General features: G+C 32.3%; 1 protein-coding gene across 1 annotated transcript; it reads left to right on the forward strand.

Annotated features, from left to right (window-relative positions):
* The first annotated feature begins 578 nt into the window (after positions 1-578).
* LOC126776886 (fibroin light chain-like) lies at positions 579-10632 on the forward strand. Its single transcript, XM_050499745.1, has 7 exons — positions 579-614; positions 4343-4434; positions 5111-5306; positions 5475-5618; positions 6645-6742; positions 7340-7484; positions 10530-10632. The coding sequence occupies exons 1-7, from the start codon at positions 579-581 to the stop codon at positions 10623-10625; spliced, it is 807 nt and encodes a 268-aa protein (XP_050355702.1). The 3' UTR covers positions 10626-10632.
* The last annotated feature ends 5923 nt before the right edge of the window (positions 10633-16555 follow it).

Below are 16555 nucleotides of genomic sequence, written 5' to 3' on the forward strand. Positions count from 1 at the left end.
AATTTAAAGTAATTCATGTAATTGTTGTTTGTTATTTGTATATTTTTAATTTAAAAAAATGTGTATTGTTTCAGAAGTCAATTTCTCTTTTTATCTGAATTTTTTTTCTAATGCGATATGAAAAAAAGTTTTTATATTATAAGTGTGTAATCCCTCTTTAGTTTCACCTTCAATATGTTTACTGATTGTGACGTTATACAAAAGAAAACGTCTTAATTTACCATTATTGTTGAAAACAGACAATTCGCGCTTGCCCCTAAGCAAACAGACGAACAAATGATTTAATTACTGCTTTTGTTTGAAATACATGAAAAACAGTAATATTACAATACAATTGATTAATTCAAATAATAATTACCAAACAAATTTCAATATTAAAGTAATATGCATAAGATTCAGGCTAAATTTGATTACATGAAAAAAATAAAATTAATCCTTTATTTGCGATGTGAGGTCGATTTGAACAGTTGTTAATTTTTTTTTTTTGTTTTAGTTTTATTCCGTAGATATAAATACAGGTATATTCGAGGGTACTGTGTGTATAGTATATACCGTTTGGTCTATCAATGACCAGCACAATGTTGCCCGTAGCACTGGTGTTATTTGTCGCTCAGGTGAGTTTTTTATATTACTATCCTTATGTCAATCATTGTTAAACGCCACAAAATTTATTGTTTTTTTTTTGCTTGTCAAAGTAAAAAATATCGTGTGATATTGACAGTGAGTTTAAAATACAAAAGTAACGGAAGCATTAAAATGAAACATTGTAATAACTGATACATAAAATAATGTTTTAAGAATGGATTTTTGAAAATTCATTACATTAAAATTTTATATTAAACTTCGATTTTTTTGTAATTAGAAACGAGAATGTTCTTTGGTCAGCTTAGTCTTTATTTGCTTTCTAGTTAGAAGGAGGGGGGGAGCAAGTTTTAGGTACCCTATGTCCTTTGCTGTAACCCTGACAACGTAAATGAAAAAAAATCATAACAATCGGTTGAGTAGTTAAGACTTGAAAGCGTAACAAATAAACAAACAAACTCACTTTCGCATTTATAATATTAGCAAAGAAGTCTGTGGAATAATTAATCGTTTTAATAAAGGTTATTTAAGGTTATTTAAGTTACGTTCGAGACTAAGATTGTTCACGAGATTGAAAAATCCAAATAGTGTGTGCGAACAAAATCGAACCCAACCAATTTTTAATATTGGTTTTGAAGCACACGCTAATGTCACCGAGCATTCCATTAGCGGGTAGTGAAGATATAGTAATCTCGATACGAATTTACGTTGGATTTACATGAGAATGTTGAACATGACAATGTTGTACGAATCTCACTCGTATATTGAAATCTCGCTGTGGAAGTGACGGCCGCTTTAGGTGATAGGGTGTCTATGTGAAATGAATGTCTAGGACAAGCATAAATACAACTAATGTCTCTAATTCGGGAATCTTTAATCTCTATTTGACACCATAATTCATTTAGATATAAAGTTTTGATAGGAATTCGAATGAAAATAATCAAAGACGTCAGAATTGTAACTGTCGATCGAATCGATTACGATTAGGTGTTCAAATTAATTTTATTAATAATTAAGATACGTGTTTAATTTAAAGCTTTTAAAGAGGTTTTTTTCCTTTTCCTATTTTTAGATTTAAGTCATTACCATTTTGTTTGTGTTTTGAATAATATTCCTCAATTTCTACTCTTAATATTTAGCTACTATATTCTCCGTATAGTCACTTTAATTACTACTATAATATAACCTATCTGCTTATAGCTTAAAAGACTTACAATCGTTCTTGTTATTTAATTTACGTTTTCTTTATATATATACATATATAGTGCTTAGAAGGCCGGCTTAATGCTACATGCATTCTCTACCAGTCAACCATAGAGAATGCAGGAACGAACGCCAGTTGATCTGCGAAAGAAATATAAATAAAATTAATAGAAAATAATTTAGTTATACATACATACGCAAATATATATTCGATATAATATTTTATCATTTAAATAAATTCCTAATGTAATAATAACATTATAAAGGTACTTTGTATTATCCGCAATATGTCGAAATCCTGCTCACATTTGCGACTACGACTATAATATTCAGAATATTGTCCCCAATTTTTGACGGTGAAATAGGAAAGATAAGTGAAAACATTACTCAAAAATCAAAGTAGTCTTTATTCATGTGGGCGTAGCACCGAATTCAATTTATTGCTATTTTGACGAACAGGAAATAAACTTATTAGTCTATTTGGGGGATTTGTAAGAGCTCGTCTTGGTAGGTACCACCCACCCATCACACATTCTACCGCTAAACAGCAGTGATTTGTATTGTTGTGTTCCGGTTTGAACGGTGAGTAAGTCAGTATAATTATATATTCGTTTCCAAGGTTGGTGGTTCCATTGAAAATGTAAAGAATGATTAATATTTCTTACAGTTTTAATGTCAATGGGAGATGGTGATCATTAACCATCAGGCAGGCAGCAGCCTATTTCTCAAATGAAAAACATAGTCAACCAATCCTATAGTAATAATACAAATGAACGAATGAAATGTATAATAATAATATACATATATTAAGACACATTTTTCTTTAATGTCAATTAAAGTTTCAATTAAAATATAAAAAATACCAGTTTGAGTTCTTAAAAATAACACGTTTTAATAAAGGTAAAGGCAAAACATTTAGTTACTTTTTTCAACTCTTTTTGTCTTATATTTTTGGCTCTTTATTGTTGAGATATATATAGTATTACTAATAAAAATATTGGAAATAAAAGTAGAAAACAAAAGATTGAAACATGAAAATACATAATTTTTTTCTCAAAACTTTCCACACTAGTATTTAATTAGTAGGAGTCACTATTGTGGATGCACTTATACCAATTCAATGGAAGCACCTCTACAATAGAAGTCCTGAGGACGGGACTTCAGAACACTTTAAAGGAGTTTTTTTACTTTTATGTGAATTTGGAATAGAATAGAAGTTATCGGTCTTCAGTCAATATTCAAAATCAATTTCATAGATAATAAACTATTATTTGAATTCAAAGCTGAATTGAAAGAAATTCTGTGAAAGATATAATTTTTCTTTCTTTTGATCTCAATATAGTGTTCAAACGCAGTGGGATTTGTTTAAAAATTTAATATAAACTTCGCGGTATCTTCAAGTGCTAATTAACCATTTTTGGATAATACTTTTTTTTAACAAAATGAATATACTCAAATTTATTTCCAAATCTTGACGCGATGATATGTCGTAAAGTTTATTTGCGCTGTAACTTCCAAAATCCCAACCAAGAAATGAAAACTGTTTTCAAACGACAAATACGATTCACGTGGGAATTTCCGAATTGCAACAGAACAGACTATAGAACTCTTGTTAGAGAATTGTTCAGAATGGTTATTTGTGGTTAGCCGCCATTTTGTGTATTCGAATTCTGATTTAACCACGTGCCTTGTTAAGCGGATTAATTAAGCATCGTTATTATAATTTAGGACTACTACTGATTGAAATAATCTTACGTAGAAATGTTTATCATAATTTAGAAATGATATCAAACTGATTACTAATGTGATATAACGAACAACCGCAAAAACAACAACACGCCACGCGTATTTTTACGTTTTCCCTACAACCATCAGGTTCCAAAAAACAAAGCACCGTTTTCGAGAAAATTATCCTAAAAAAAACATGAGTGTTATGAAAAAAAGATAACGTTCAATTCATACCAAATAGTTATTTAATAAAAATATACTTTATTTATGTAACAAATCTATCAAATCCATTATAGGATTATATTAAATGTAAAATCTCACTTGTTCGGAGTTTAGGTTTTACCGAGAAGAACCGGTAAGAAACTGAGTAGTTATTCTTTTAAAATAATTTAATAACATAGGTATGTTAATCTTGCAGCATCTTGACTGCAATATCTCAGATATTTAGTATTGCCTTGTTAGTGCAGTGGCTAGAGTATAAGATCGTAGATCCCGAGGGCTTGGGTTGTTTGATTTTCCTGGCGAGAAATTATCAGTTGCAGTCTAGAGCTTGGAAATTGGCAATGTTACACTCCCGCACTTCGGAAAGCCCGTAAAATCGTTAGTCTTAAGCTTGTCCTTCAGATCGTGGTTGTAAAATTTACAGTCCTATTGGATTGCAATAATTTATCTTGGGTAGGCTGGCCTTTATTGATCATCATTATCATTGCAATATCTCAACATAAGTTAATCTTAACCGTATGGATTTACCATGGGTAGGATTTGGGTTATCTTTTTCTTCGTATATTTTTTGCATCAACTTGTCTAATATAATTTTTTATTGTTGTAGAGCGCATTCGCCGCACCATCAGTGGTGGGCGTCCAATTCAAAGATTTCAACGAGATCGCTCCAGTTCCTGACAATGGCAATCTAGTATCAAGGTAAAATAAATATTTAATATTATACATTATATCATATCCATCTTTTTTTCTTTTTATAGAATGGGAAGGCGGACGAGAATATGGGCCACCTGATGGTAAGTGGTCACCAAACGCCCTTAGACATTGGCATTGTAAGAAATTTCAACCATCGCTTACATAGCTAATGCGCCACCAACCTTGGGAACTAAGATTTTATGTCCCTTGTGCCTGTAATTACACTGGCTCACTTACCCTTTAAACCAGAACACAACAATAACAATTACTGCTGTTTTGCGGTAGAATATCTGATGAGTGGGTGGTACCTACCCAGACGAGCTTGCACAAAGCCATACACATTTAATCTACTACAGTTTTGTCGAAATGCCATCACTTACTTTACTAATTGTTTTATGCAAGCCCAGGTATGTGAGAGATTTATCACTCATCAATAATTATTCGGTAGAAAAATAGAATTGGTTTAGAATTGCAATTAAATAATATTGAATCTAATATCTAATGAAATAGAAATATGTCTTGCGTCTGTGATTATATGCGAAAATATTTTATCTTAGAGTCCATGGTCGGCGTGAATTAGGGATGAATGTTTAATATTTCTTAGTATTCTGTCTGCCATTTTTCAATTAAATATTTCATTTAATCAATGTGTCTAATCATTTCTAATCTCGTTTTATATTAGTTTCGTCACTGACGGTTCATTCGGTTACATCGATGGCGGCGATACCCCTCTTTACGCACAAATGCTCATACAATCCATCAATGACCTGGCGAACAGACGCGACTCTGCTTCCCAGGCAGCTGCTGTTGTCCAAACTATTAGCACAATCGGTGAGCTCGCTAACGGCGTCCCTGGTGATGCTTGTGAGGCAGCTGCTGTAAGTACTTTTATTGTCATGTGTGAATATATAAATCCTATTTTGAATGTGTGTCTTATTTTTATTTCCTATAGACATAGTTATCAAAAAATTAGATTTGTATTTTCAATATTTTTTGGATAAACCATTTAATTTGTTGGACATTTATTTAATTATCTTAATGTTTAGCTCATAAACGCCTACGCGAACTTCGTCAGCACTGGCAACAGAGCCGGTCTTCGCTCCGCACTCGTCAACTACGTGCAACGCGTGGCTGGATACGTAGACACCATCGTCCAGCTCGTCGTCAACCCCAACAGCGTCCGTTACTCGGTAAACAGTTTTATCTTCAACCTATGTAGATCTTTATACTACAGCCAAATATATGTTCTGTGTGGTTCTGTACCTATTTAAGCCAGTTTGATAATAGGTACAAGATACCTAATATTTAAGATTGACATTACGCATGTACACTGCAAGGAGACATTAATAGGGTCTGCAGTTTTAAGCGAAAGTGAATTGCAGTTTATTAATTAAATGTTAATAGACGTAACTGTCGTCTGAATACTACTTACTAAAACTTGCCAAAAGTTCGCAAATTTATTCGTTGATAATAAATAAACAACGATAACGTGTTGTCGTAATTCGTTTAATTTTTGGACGTGGACGATTATTTTTGATTTTTGAAAGAGTTTCTTTTAAACAATTTAAGTTTTAATAATAATAATTTAAAGAATACATATTAATTTTTGGTATTCAATTAATTAATAAATTTCACACACGCGATATCTCTATGAAAATGAACAAACTATTTCAAAAAAATTGTCATGTGTTAAAATAGAACGAGAGAATATGATGCGGTATGACTTGCGTTTCAGTTGTTGGATGTCGATCATTTCTATCTAGAACATTAATCACCTCTTTTGTCTCAACTTGTCTAACCTGAGCATTGAAAATAGTTTATTATTGTTTTCAACGGTATTTTCACACTCTTACCAAATCCAGACATGGGTAATTGATAGGAAAACGGATAATATGTTTGTAGTTCAAATTAATTAAATAAGTATAGTAAAAATAAGTAGCTATTATTAAATAATGATTTGAATTTGTGTGAAGCTTTTAAATTCGCGTAATTGGTTTTATTCATCAGCAAATTTATTAAATTGTATAACCAAATTTTTACTTCATTTCGTAATAGTGATTTATATTTTCGATATTGGGTTATTTGTTCAATGACAATATTCAATTTAAAAGTAATAATTTTAACATTTAATAGTAATCTTATTTATATTATTGTTGAAATATAAAATTACCTTTTATTATGTACGCTAACTTAGACTATTATTTTTGGATGTACAGAGTGGTCCAAGAGGGAAATGCCTGGGTGGTGGAAGATCCTACCAATTTGAAGAAACTTGGGACGCTATCCTTGACAAATCCAATGCTTACCAAATCGAGTAAGTACTTTTATATTACCAGCATATTTCATTATTTTATTCATTAATTTAGATTTTTTAATGTTTTTTTATATTATAATATTTAAAAAAGGTATTTGTTTGCAATTCTTTATTAAATTTTAGGTTAAAAAAACACAGATTACCTGAATAAAAGTATTACGTTGTATGACGTCTGTCGTTGAAACGTCGATAGGGAGTTTTTAATGAAGTCGGACGTTACGCAGAGCAATTTAACAGGAGAATACGGTCTTCTTATATGTTACGCAATATATTTGCTTTTTGGTAACAAATTTTAAACGACATAAATAAAATAAAGCAATATCATATACTTACGTTGAATAAGTTTATTAAAAACAAAACAATAACGGTAAATATATAAATTTTCTTTAAAATAATTTTATATTATCCGTTGTTAACACCGTTCACGTAATAAAAAAGTTTGTAAGAATTTTTTAATTAGTTTAAAAAAATGCTTAGGTATTTAATCATTTCGTAATGATTTTCGGCTATTGATAATGTTCATATGAGTTTCAAATGTTTTTAAATTATTAGAACACTAATTTGTATAATTGGTTTTTATTATATTTTATCTTCCAGCCTCGTGAATGAGGAGTACTGTGCCTCCAAGCGTCTGTACAACGCGTTGAACATCCGCAGCAACAACCTGGCCGCTGCTGTCACCGCCTCCTCCACCGCCCCAGTTATCCAGATCATACAAAACGCGCTCGCACCACTTGCACAAGTAACTTGTCTTATTAAACGATCCTCTATAATAGGAATCATTACGTTACTGTTATTGCAAAAGGTCGTAAGTCTTTACATAATAAAACATAGGAACTGAACTATCTTTTACAACGTATATATACTCGTATATTGCGGTAAGTAATGAATAACGTTACATAAAAAGCGGTAAATTCGTTATTAAAAATAGCAACATTATACGACTAAACATAATTTTTTTTAATTATAGAATAGGTAGGCGAACGAGCAAATGGGCCACTTGATGGTAAATGGTCACCAACGCCCATAGACATTGGCATTGTAAGAAATGTTAACCATCGCTTACATCGCCAATCAACCTTGGGAACTAAAATGTTATGTTCCTTGTGCCTATAATTACCCTGGTTAACTCACCCTTCAAACTGGAACACAACAATACCAAGTACTGTTGTTTGGCGGTAGAATATCTGATGAACTTCTGCTCTAACATTGACGAATGCCCAATATTTTCCGATATGACTGCCTCGGTGGTCTAGTGGCGTGATGTAAAGCCCCAGACGCGGAGGTCCTGGGTTCAATTCCCAGGTCGGGCCAATAAAAAGTTATTGGGTTTTCTGTCAGAAAATTCTCAGTAGCAGCCCGGAATCTGGAAGTTGGAAGTGTGGACACTCCCGTGCCTCGGAAAGCACGTAAAGCCGTTGGTCCTGCGCCTGAACTCTTTCCGGTCGTGAGAGTTGATGAGAGATGAGAGTTAGGGAATAGAGAGTGCACCTGTGTTTGCGCACACACCTGTGCGCTATAATATCTCCTGCGCAATTGGCTAATCTCTCTTGAGATTGGCCACCGTGGCCGAAATCGATCTGGAGGACATTATTATTATTTTCCGATATGTGTATAACATATTTTGCGCGTATTTTGCTAAAATACATAAATTACAAAGCAGGATTTAGCTCATTTACAGAATAGGTAATTATGTCCAAGAACAAATAAAGGGAGAATTTATTCATACTTACAATGCAGACAAGGTATTTCTTGTACCAGCGATCAAATAAATAATAAAATATTAAAAACCTATACAGGAATATAAATATAAATCTTAGACCGTTAAACACATTGAGGAAGTAACTACGTCTGTTATATTATTATGATTAAACTTTATAAATATTAAACCGATTTGAATGATGAAATCCTTAAATTATGATCGAAGTTAAAAACCCAAGAAAGAACCGTTGATTTTTCATGTGCGTTTGCGTTTTTTCATCTCATGCTTGGTTATAAGGAAAACATGATGGACGAAATTCTGACACATATGTTATTACCAATTCTGCTTTAGCGTGTTGGAATATGTACCAACACCTCTGAAAAAACAAAAGTGCGCAATATAAACTACAAACGTTACATTTTATATAACATATAAAACTTACTAAAAAGGAACTTTATTAAAAGAAAATTCTATAGTTTCCTCTAACAAAACGTAGTCTTGGTCTTGCTATCAGATAAACACAGACATCGTTAGTTTATAATAAATCTCGTGAGATTCTAAGCTGACGAAATTTATGAACAGAGCATTTCAATTCACAAGTCAGTTTAGGATCTCATGAGATTTATGACAAACTAACGCTGGAGTATTGTGTAAGAACAAACTCAAAACTAATCGCATAACACGTTCATGAAATGTCAGAAAGTGATATACGACATTGACAATAATTATTATAACATTTAAACGACACATGTATCAAAATAGCGTATCACCGTAAGTCGGCTTAGCACATTTTGCGAGTAAGCTCTTACAGAATAGAACTGTCGATTTCGATTATGAAATGTCAGAAAGGGACATTGATTATAATAATTATAGCATTTCAAGGACACACGCGTCAAAATAGCGTAACACGGTAAGTCGGCTTAGCACATTTCACGAGATATGAATTAAGTACTTACAGAATATTACTAACATAACAAGCACTAATATTATAATAATATATAATATATAACTATAACAGCACTGTTATTTACAATTAACCGTCGACATATATACATGGCAAAAAAGCCGAGATGGCCTAGTGGTTAGAACGCGTGAATCTTAACCGATGATCGTAGGTTCAAACCCGGGCAAACACCACTGAATTTTCATGTGCTTAATTTGTGTTTATAATTCATCTCGTGCTTGAGGAAAACATCGTGAGGAAACCTGCTAATTTCATTGAAATTTGTGTATTCTACCAACCCGCATTGGAGCAGCGTGGTGGAATAAGCTCCAAACCTTCTCCTCAAAAAGGGAGAGGAGGCCTTAGCCCAGCAGTGGGACATTAACAGGCTGTTACTGTTATATATACATGCATGTATTAAAAAGTAAACGCTGTTGTTAATATTCTATGTTTGTGTGTTCATAGTAATATGTTGAAACTTTGTACAGTTTCGGCAAAGTATTATCAATGTAAAACATCTATTTGACATCGAATCGAATAATTAATTAAAAATAATAATAAAAAAGCGTTGCGTAGGCTAATTTATTAATTCGTATGGTTGTAAAAATATTAGCAATCTAGCTACAGGTGAAATAAGAGTTTTTATATCGCAAATTTTGATCGCAGCATCACCTACGGACTAAACTATCTAAACCAACTAGGGACTCACTAAACCACGTAAAAAAAATTCATCAATAAAGCCGGTTAGGAGAAGTTTAGTGACACACGTTCACGTACTAAAAATTATATAATAATAATATCCTGGGACATTTTTCACACACGGCCATCTGATCCCAAATTAAGCTTGTACAAAGCTTGTGCTATGGAAACTAGACAACTGATATACTACATATACTACTTTTCTTTTGTAAATACACACTTATATAGATAATTACACCCAGACTCAGGACAAACAGACATGTTCATGCACACAAATGTCTGTCCTGTGTGGGAATCGAACCCACAACCTTCGGCGAGAAAAGGCAAGGATCTACCAACCACGCCAACCGGCTCATCAAAAAAATACATCTGTAAAGATATTATAACATCTCACTATTTACATTATTATTGTGAAATTTAAATGTATTCTTTCCTTATTCTAGTTCTTGAGAGTAGTCGCTAAAGGTGGAAACCCAGTTCAAGCAGGAGCCACCGCCAAAGTCGCTCTTCTTGAATCACTCTCCAAAATGAAGTACTGAGTGAATCGTTTGTTAATCAAACCAATATAATATATATCGAATCATAAACCTATAAACTACTAAACCAATAAAAAGATCCGTCTTATTAATAAACCTTGCTTTGTTTTCTTCTTTCAAATGTCAAATTTCTGATGACAGAAAGAGTGAAATCGATCTATCACTCTTTACCTTCACAACGTTTATTAGTAAGGTTTTATATTATATACATTTATATTTATTGATTATAAGACAAGACAATAAAAGCCTTATATTGTTATATAATAAGACTTATATTTCTTGTATTCATATGCCAATAGATGGATGTTTATTGTTATGTAAATATAAGTTTTTAAGTAGCAACATGACTTGGCTTTTATATTTCGGAACATGATGTGTATTTCGAATAAAGATGTATCTTGAAAGGTTTTTTTTATTTCTTTCCTCTCGCGATATTTATAATCCTTTAGCGATATATGTTTTGGTAATGTCAACGATACACGTTCAAAGATCTCATTTCGAAAGTAAAATGAATGCGTGTAATAAAACTTCATCGAAATATGATGAGCATGATTGATGTCTGTTTATAACGAAGATAAAATATGATTTTGTGTATTCATATATAGATATTGACATAATATACTCTTTCTAAATTTATCTTAAAAAGTTTATTTTATAAAATAATATAAGCTATTACACACAGCTTAAAAAATATACAAATAATAAAAAATCAAATAAGCCGCTGCACATATCTTGACCGCGTGGAATGTTGGCAATATAGATGCTTAGTGTCATTTTTGCATGACGTGGTTACCTATAAGTATGGCAACATTTACCCTTAGACCTATTCGCTTGTAAAGTTTTAATTTGTAATTATTACTGCATGTCATGTTGGTGATCCTAAATAAATAAATAAACAGATACTACCCCGAATTGCAATTCCGATTCCTTGGGCCAGTGAAACAGCCCTCCTGTCACGTGGAGGCTATAAAGTCCAAGTGTTTCAAATACAAACGGCACAAAGCCAAGATGGCTCAGTGACACCTGAATTTTAACCGAAGATACGGATTCAATTCCGGGCAATCACAACCAAATTTTTTATGTGTTTAGATTGTGTGAATCTCATCACGTGCTCTGCTGTATAGGAAAACATCACGAGGAAACTTGAATGTGTCGGATGAAATTTTGCCACTTGTTGGTGGAAGCACAATGGAACATCGTGGTAAAATAAGCTTCAAACCTTCTCCTCAATAGAAGAGGGGTCATTTGTCTAGCAGAACGCTTAAAGGCTGCTACTTAATTTATTTTTATAACATTGGGCTTCAGGCCAATCAGCCCTAATCCTTTTAACATTGCTGATAGATTTCTAATAATATATTCAATATTACTAACTTGCATATGTATGTTTATATGTTATTTAATATAAATATAAAGTTAGATCATCAATCGACTGGTTTGCTTTAGCATAAGAGTAAAATTACACGCCTCGTCGATTTTTAATCATACTAAGGGTCTTCGCGAACTTGTTGAACAGCAGAGTGAGTTTTATGGAGTTTTATATATCCGAGCGAGGAATTCCATTGGGTTGAGAAATAATTAAACTTTAAATACGGTAAAGCGATCTTGAGCGGAGTTCGTACATAGTTTATAAACTTTTTATATTTTGTACTAATATTTTTTATCGATCTATAATTAAAAGGGAACAGAAATTATTAAATATCTATCAATATCGAGGGATGTTTATATTGATAGATGTATAAAATAATGTTATTTTTTTATTTTATAATATTAAAAGCGGAATGGGCCCTATGATGGTAAGTGGTCACCACCCATAAACATTTTTCTCGGTAAGAAGTATTAACGAGTTACATCGCTAATGCCACCAACTTCGGGAATTAAAAAGTTAAATCTTTTGCGCCTGCTTGCACTGGCTCTCTTATCCTTTAAACCGGAACACAACAATAAGTATTGCTGTTTGACGGTATAATATCTAATGAGTGGGTGGTACCTACTCAGATGGGCTTGCATAAAACCAATACCATACCATATTGACAAAAGGGGAACAAAAAAATCAATCCCGATCATAGTTATCCACTTTATATATATCAAACCAAATAGCAATTTAAAGATTTCCTTAAAATACTTTTTCATAAAAGCAATTATTAGCTTCGTTGAACTTTTTAATTTCAAGTTATTAACTTTTTGTACTCCATATCCGTGTTGTCTTTTTTAACTTAATGACAGTAGGGCATTTTTATACAATCTATGATATGGCGCCTTAAATGGTAAGTTAAGGTAAGTTTATAGTTACTTGGCCTTCGAATGGAATAGGATATATATTGTCACTTTATGTCAGGTACTCAATAACTTTGAATATGTAAGTTATTGTAGCTTGAGGACACAGCTGCATACTTGCATTGGTATATTGTAATATTTTCGAGATAGCTTAGTTGATAGAATTCGTGTATACTCGAGTTCAAGGCAAATAAAATTCATTTTAAATGTACAAACATCGTGAGGAAGCCATAGACGTACATATGTACATAAACTGATATAAATATTAATAAACGAACTAAGAGAAAAAAGCCAAGTTGCTTAAACTCAAAAACATTTTCCTTTCATGTAAACATTTTAAAATTTTTATACAAAATTTTACTTGCAAGTTTTGTCAAATAATATTACTGAAATCCGTATCTATTCCGATTATATTCCCCTTTATCGTTAATATAATCAAACCATTAAGTAATTCAAAGTTTTTTCTTACAAAGACATTTTCATAAAAGCAATTATTAGCTTCGTTGCACTTTTTAATTTCAAGTTAATATGGAGTACCGTGTTGTATTTTTTAACTTAATGGCCGTAGGATAGTTTTATATTAATAATAAAATAACAGTGTAAAATAAAAGCCGAAAGTTCGACCCCGTTTTCAGGAAGCATAATAAAAATGAATGTTTAATTTCGGACTGCAAGCTAGTACACACGGCCGCGTATATATGTACAGGTTTGTGGTTCTCGTTGTACTTTGTGTGAAGCACAATGGGGCAGAAATTTATAGCGTGTGACGTGGCTGACTGTGCATAGTGAAATTTGAGTTTTGTTCGTTGTTTCTTGTCGAGGCGGCGACTGAATTCTTCGGTGCATGTAAACCGTCTATTGTCTTTGGATCTGAAATAAAAAAAAACATCGTGAGCTATGTTTTGTTGCAGCGGGATTTATTTTTCAGTAAGCGGGGGATTGTTTAAGCATAGTGGATGTTACGAATTGTTCATAATTTTAAATTAATATTTTTACTACCTAATTTTATATAAATGAAAATACCTTTGTGATTATGAAATAATCCTTATATTTATAATCATAACTGTCTATCTATAACATCTACTATATATATAATTATACATAGTAAAGAATCTATGAATTGGTTTGTTGTTTAATGAATAACAGCTAAATATTAGTTTCTGTTATTTAATCCTGATGTGGCAAACATAGATATCATCAGCCCGTCCACATTGGACTCTTGAAGAAGCAGAATATTTAAGCACCTGATAACAAAATTTTAGATTACATGCATTAGAGTACGCATCCTTAATTTATTCATCAATCAAATCAAATTATATTAAATTATTTTTGAATCTTCAATTAATAAATTGTTAATATTGAGGGAAGTAGACGTAAAATTCAAACTGTGTCCAATTAGCTGGCCGCCATTCTCCGATTAATTTGAATAAATTGTATTTACCAAGATCTAATAGATACTTATTAAAAAAAAAATTTAGGGGGTATGTTAGTTAAACAAACGACTGCCTCGTTAGTCTAGCCGCAGATCCCGTGATCTTGGGCTTAAATACCAGGTTACGCCTAAAAACGTACGTTCACTGGTGGTAGAGCTTTGTGCAAGCTCGTCTGGATAGGTACCACCCATTCATCAGATATTCTACCGCAAAACAGCAGTACTTGGTATTGTTGTGTTTCGGTTTGAAGGGTGAGTGAGTCAGTGTAATTACAGGCACAAGGGACATAATATCTTAGTTCCCAAGGTTGGTGGCGCATTGGTGATGTAAGCGATGGTTAATATTTCATACATGCCAATGTCTATGGGCGTTGGTGACCACTTACCATCAGGTGGCCCATATGCTCGTCCGCCTTCTTATTCTATAAAAAAAATACCTCGGAAAGCAAGTGAAGCCGTTAGTATTGCGCCTGAACTCTCTTCGGTCGTGTCGGATGTGCTGTCCCATCAGATGCGAGTGAGAAAATAGAGAGTGCGCCTATGCTTGTGCATAAACGTTCACTATAATATATTCCACGTAGTTGTCTATTCTCCCTTGAGATTCGTCGCCGTGGCCGAATTAGTTAAACAATTATGTGTCTTTTTCTTTCGAATGTAATGATTGATTTCACGATGTGTGGAATATCGCCATATTTTCAAACCAATAAAGATTTATGATTGCAAGTACGACGTAATGTATTATATTTCTTGAGCTTAAAAAAAATACTAAAATCAAACAAATGCCAAAATAGTCACAGATGTGGCATACAATGTAAATTTAGCCCAGCGATGTGAACGCAATGCGGCATTGCATTTTTTTCTTTAGGCTCAACAAACCGCATTGTAGTTATAAAACAGCAATATATTTAAAAAAGGAGGTTGTATACGTGACTTTTAAATTCAAGCCGAATTTCCTTTTATCTTGGGTATACTTGTAAATTAAAAAGTCAAAAAAAATGTTCTTAATCAAAGTGTGATGAACTTTTTTTAGCTTTTGACATGATAGAAATAGATTTCGGATTTTAATTAAGAGAAAGTATTGGCATGGGAGACTTTTATAGACTTATAACGCAATTTAAAAAAAATAACTAATAAGTTAAAGCTATATTATTACAATATAAAACTTATTATATTGGAATGATTATTTTATAATATACTACCATCGAGCCGAGATGGCCCAGTGGTTAGAACGCGTGAATCTTAACCACGATCGTGGGTTCAAGCACCAATACTGAATTAAATAGTTACTCTTTTTTTAAAGTACAATTTTGTATTCTTACACAAGATTCATAATTAATCAGATTAATAAGTCTTACTAATAAGATATTTTTATATAACTTATTGAAGCCTGCTTACGTGGCAACTCGAGTATGAACCGCAGAATTTTATTAAAAATACTTTACCTAGCCCTAAAATTGATTTATAAATATCTCATTTACGTGTAATAAATTATATAAAGGATTTTTTTCATATTTGACAGTACCTTCTGCGATTTTCACATTGAAAAAATATATTAAATTTTTTATGATAGAAAATAATATGGTATATTCGCGGGTATGGTCAACAGAAACAATCAAAAGAAACATTTCTACTCGCCGGATAACAAGATCTCTTATACTCTAGACCTTTGAAGATATATGTTCACGTGTTGAACCGAACGCGTATATCTTTCAACCGAGTGCGGGTTATAAATCGCCGTGCAGCACTATTAACCGCTTGCGCCAAGTAACCATTGTAAAATTGACCTCCTTTGTAGGCTTGTTTTTTTTTTAAATTACATTTAACTTTAACTTTTTTGTATGTAATTAACTAGTGATGTAAATTTTGGATCTTTCCCATTTTAAGAAAAAATCTTATAGTTTAGAAAATAACTGCCTCGTTGGTCTTATTGAAAACCGCCGATCCCGAGGTCCTGGGTACAAATCCTAGGTCGGGTCAATAAAAAGTTATTGCGCTTAGTTTTAAAATCTCTTAAGATTCGAGAAATCTGGAGGACATTATCTATCTACTCATAAAATATTGTTAGCCAATCCATTTGTTGATTGATTTAAAAAGTGAACGGTATATATTTTTTTGTATTATTATTAATATTGATACATATATAAAAAATATTGTCGTAGATATACTTTGATTTGTTTTTTTTTTTATTTACTAAAAGCAAACAAAACATGCAATTGTACAATTTTAA

This window comes from Nymphalis io, chromosome 21 (assembly GCF_905147045.1).
Source record: "Nymphalis io chromosome 21, ilAglIoxx1.1, whole genome shotgun sequence".
NCBI lineage: Eukaryota > Metazoa > Arthropoda > Insecta > Lepidoptera > Nymphalidae > Nymphalis > Nymphalis io.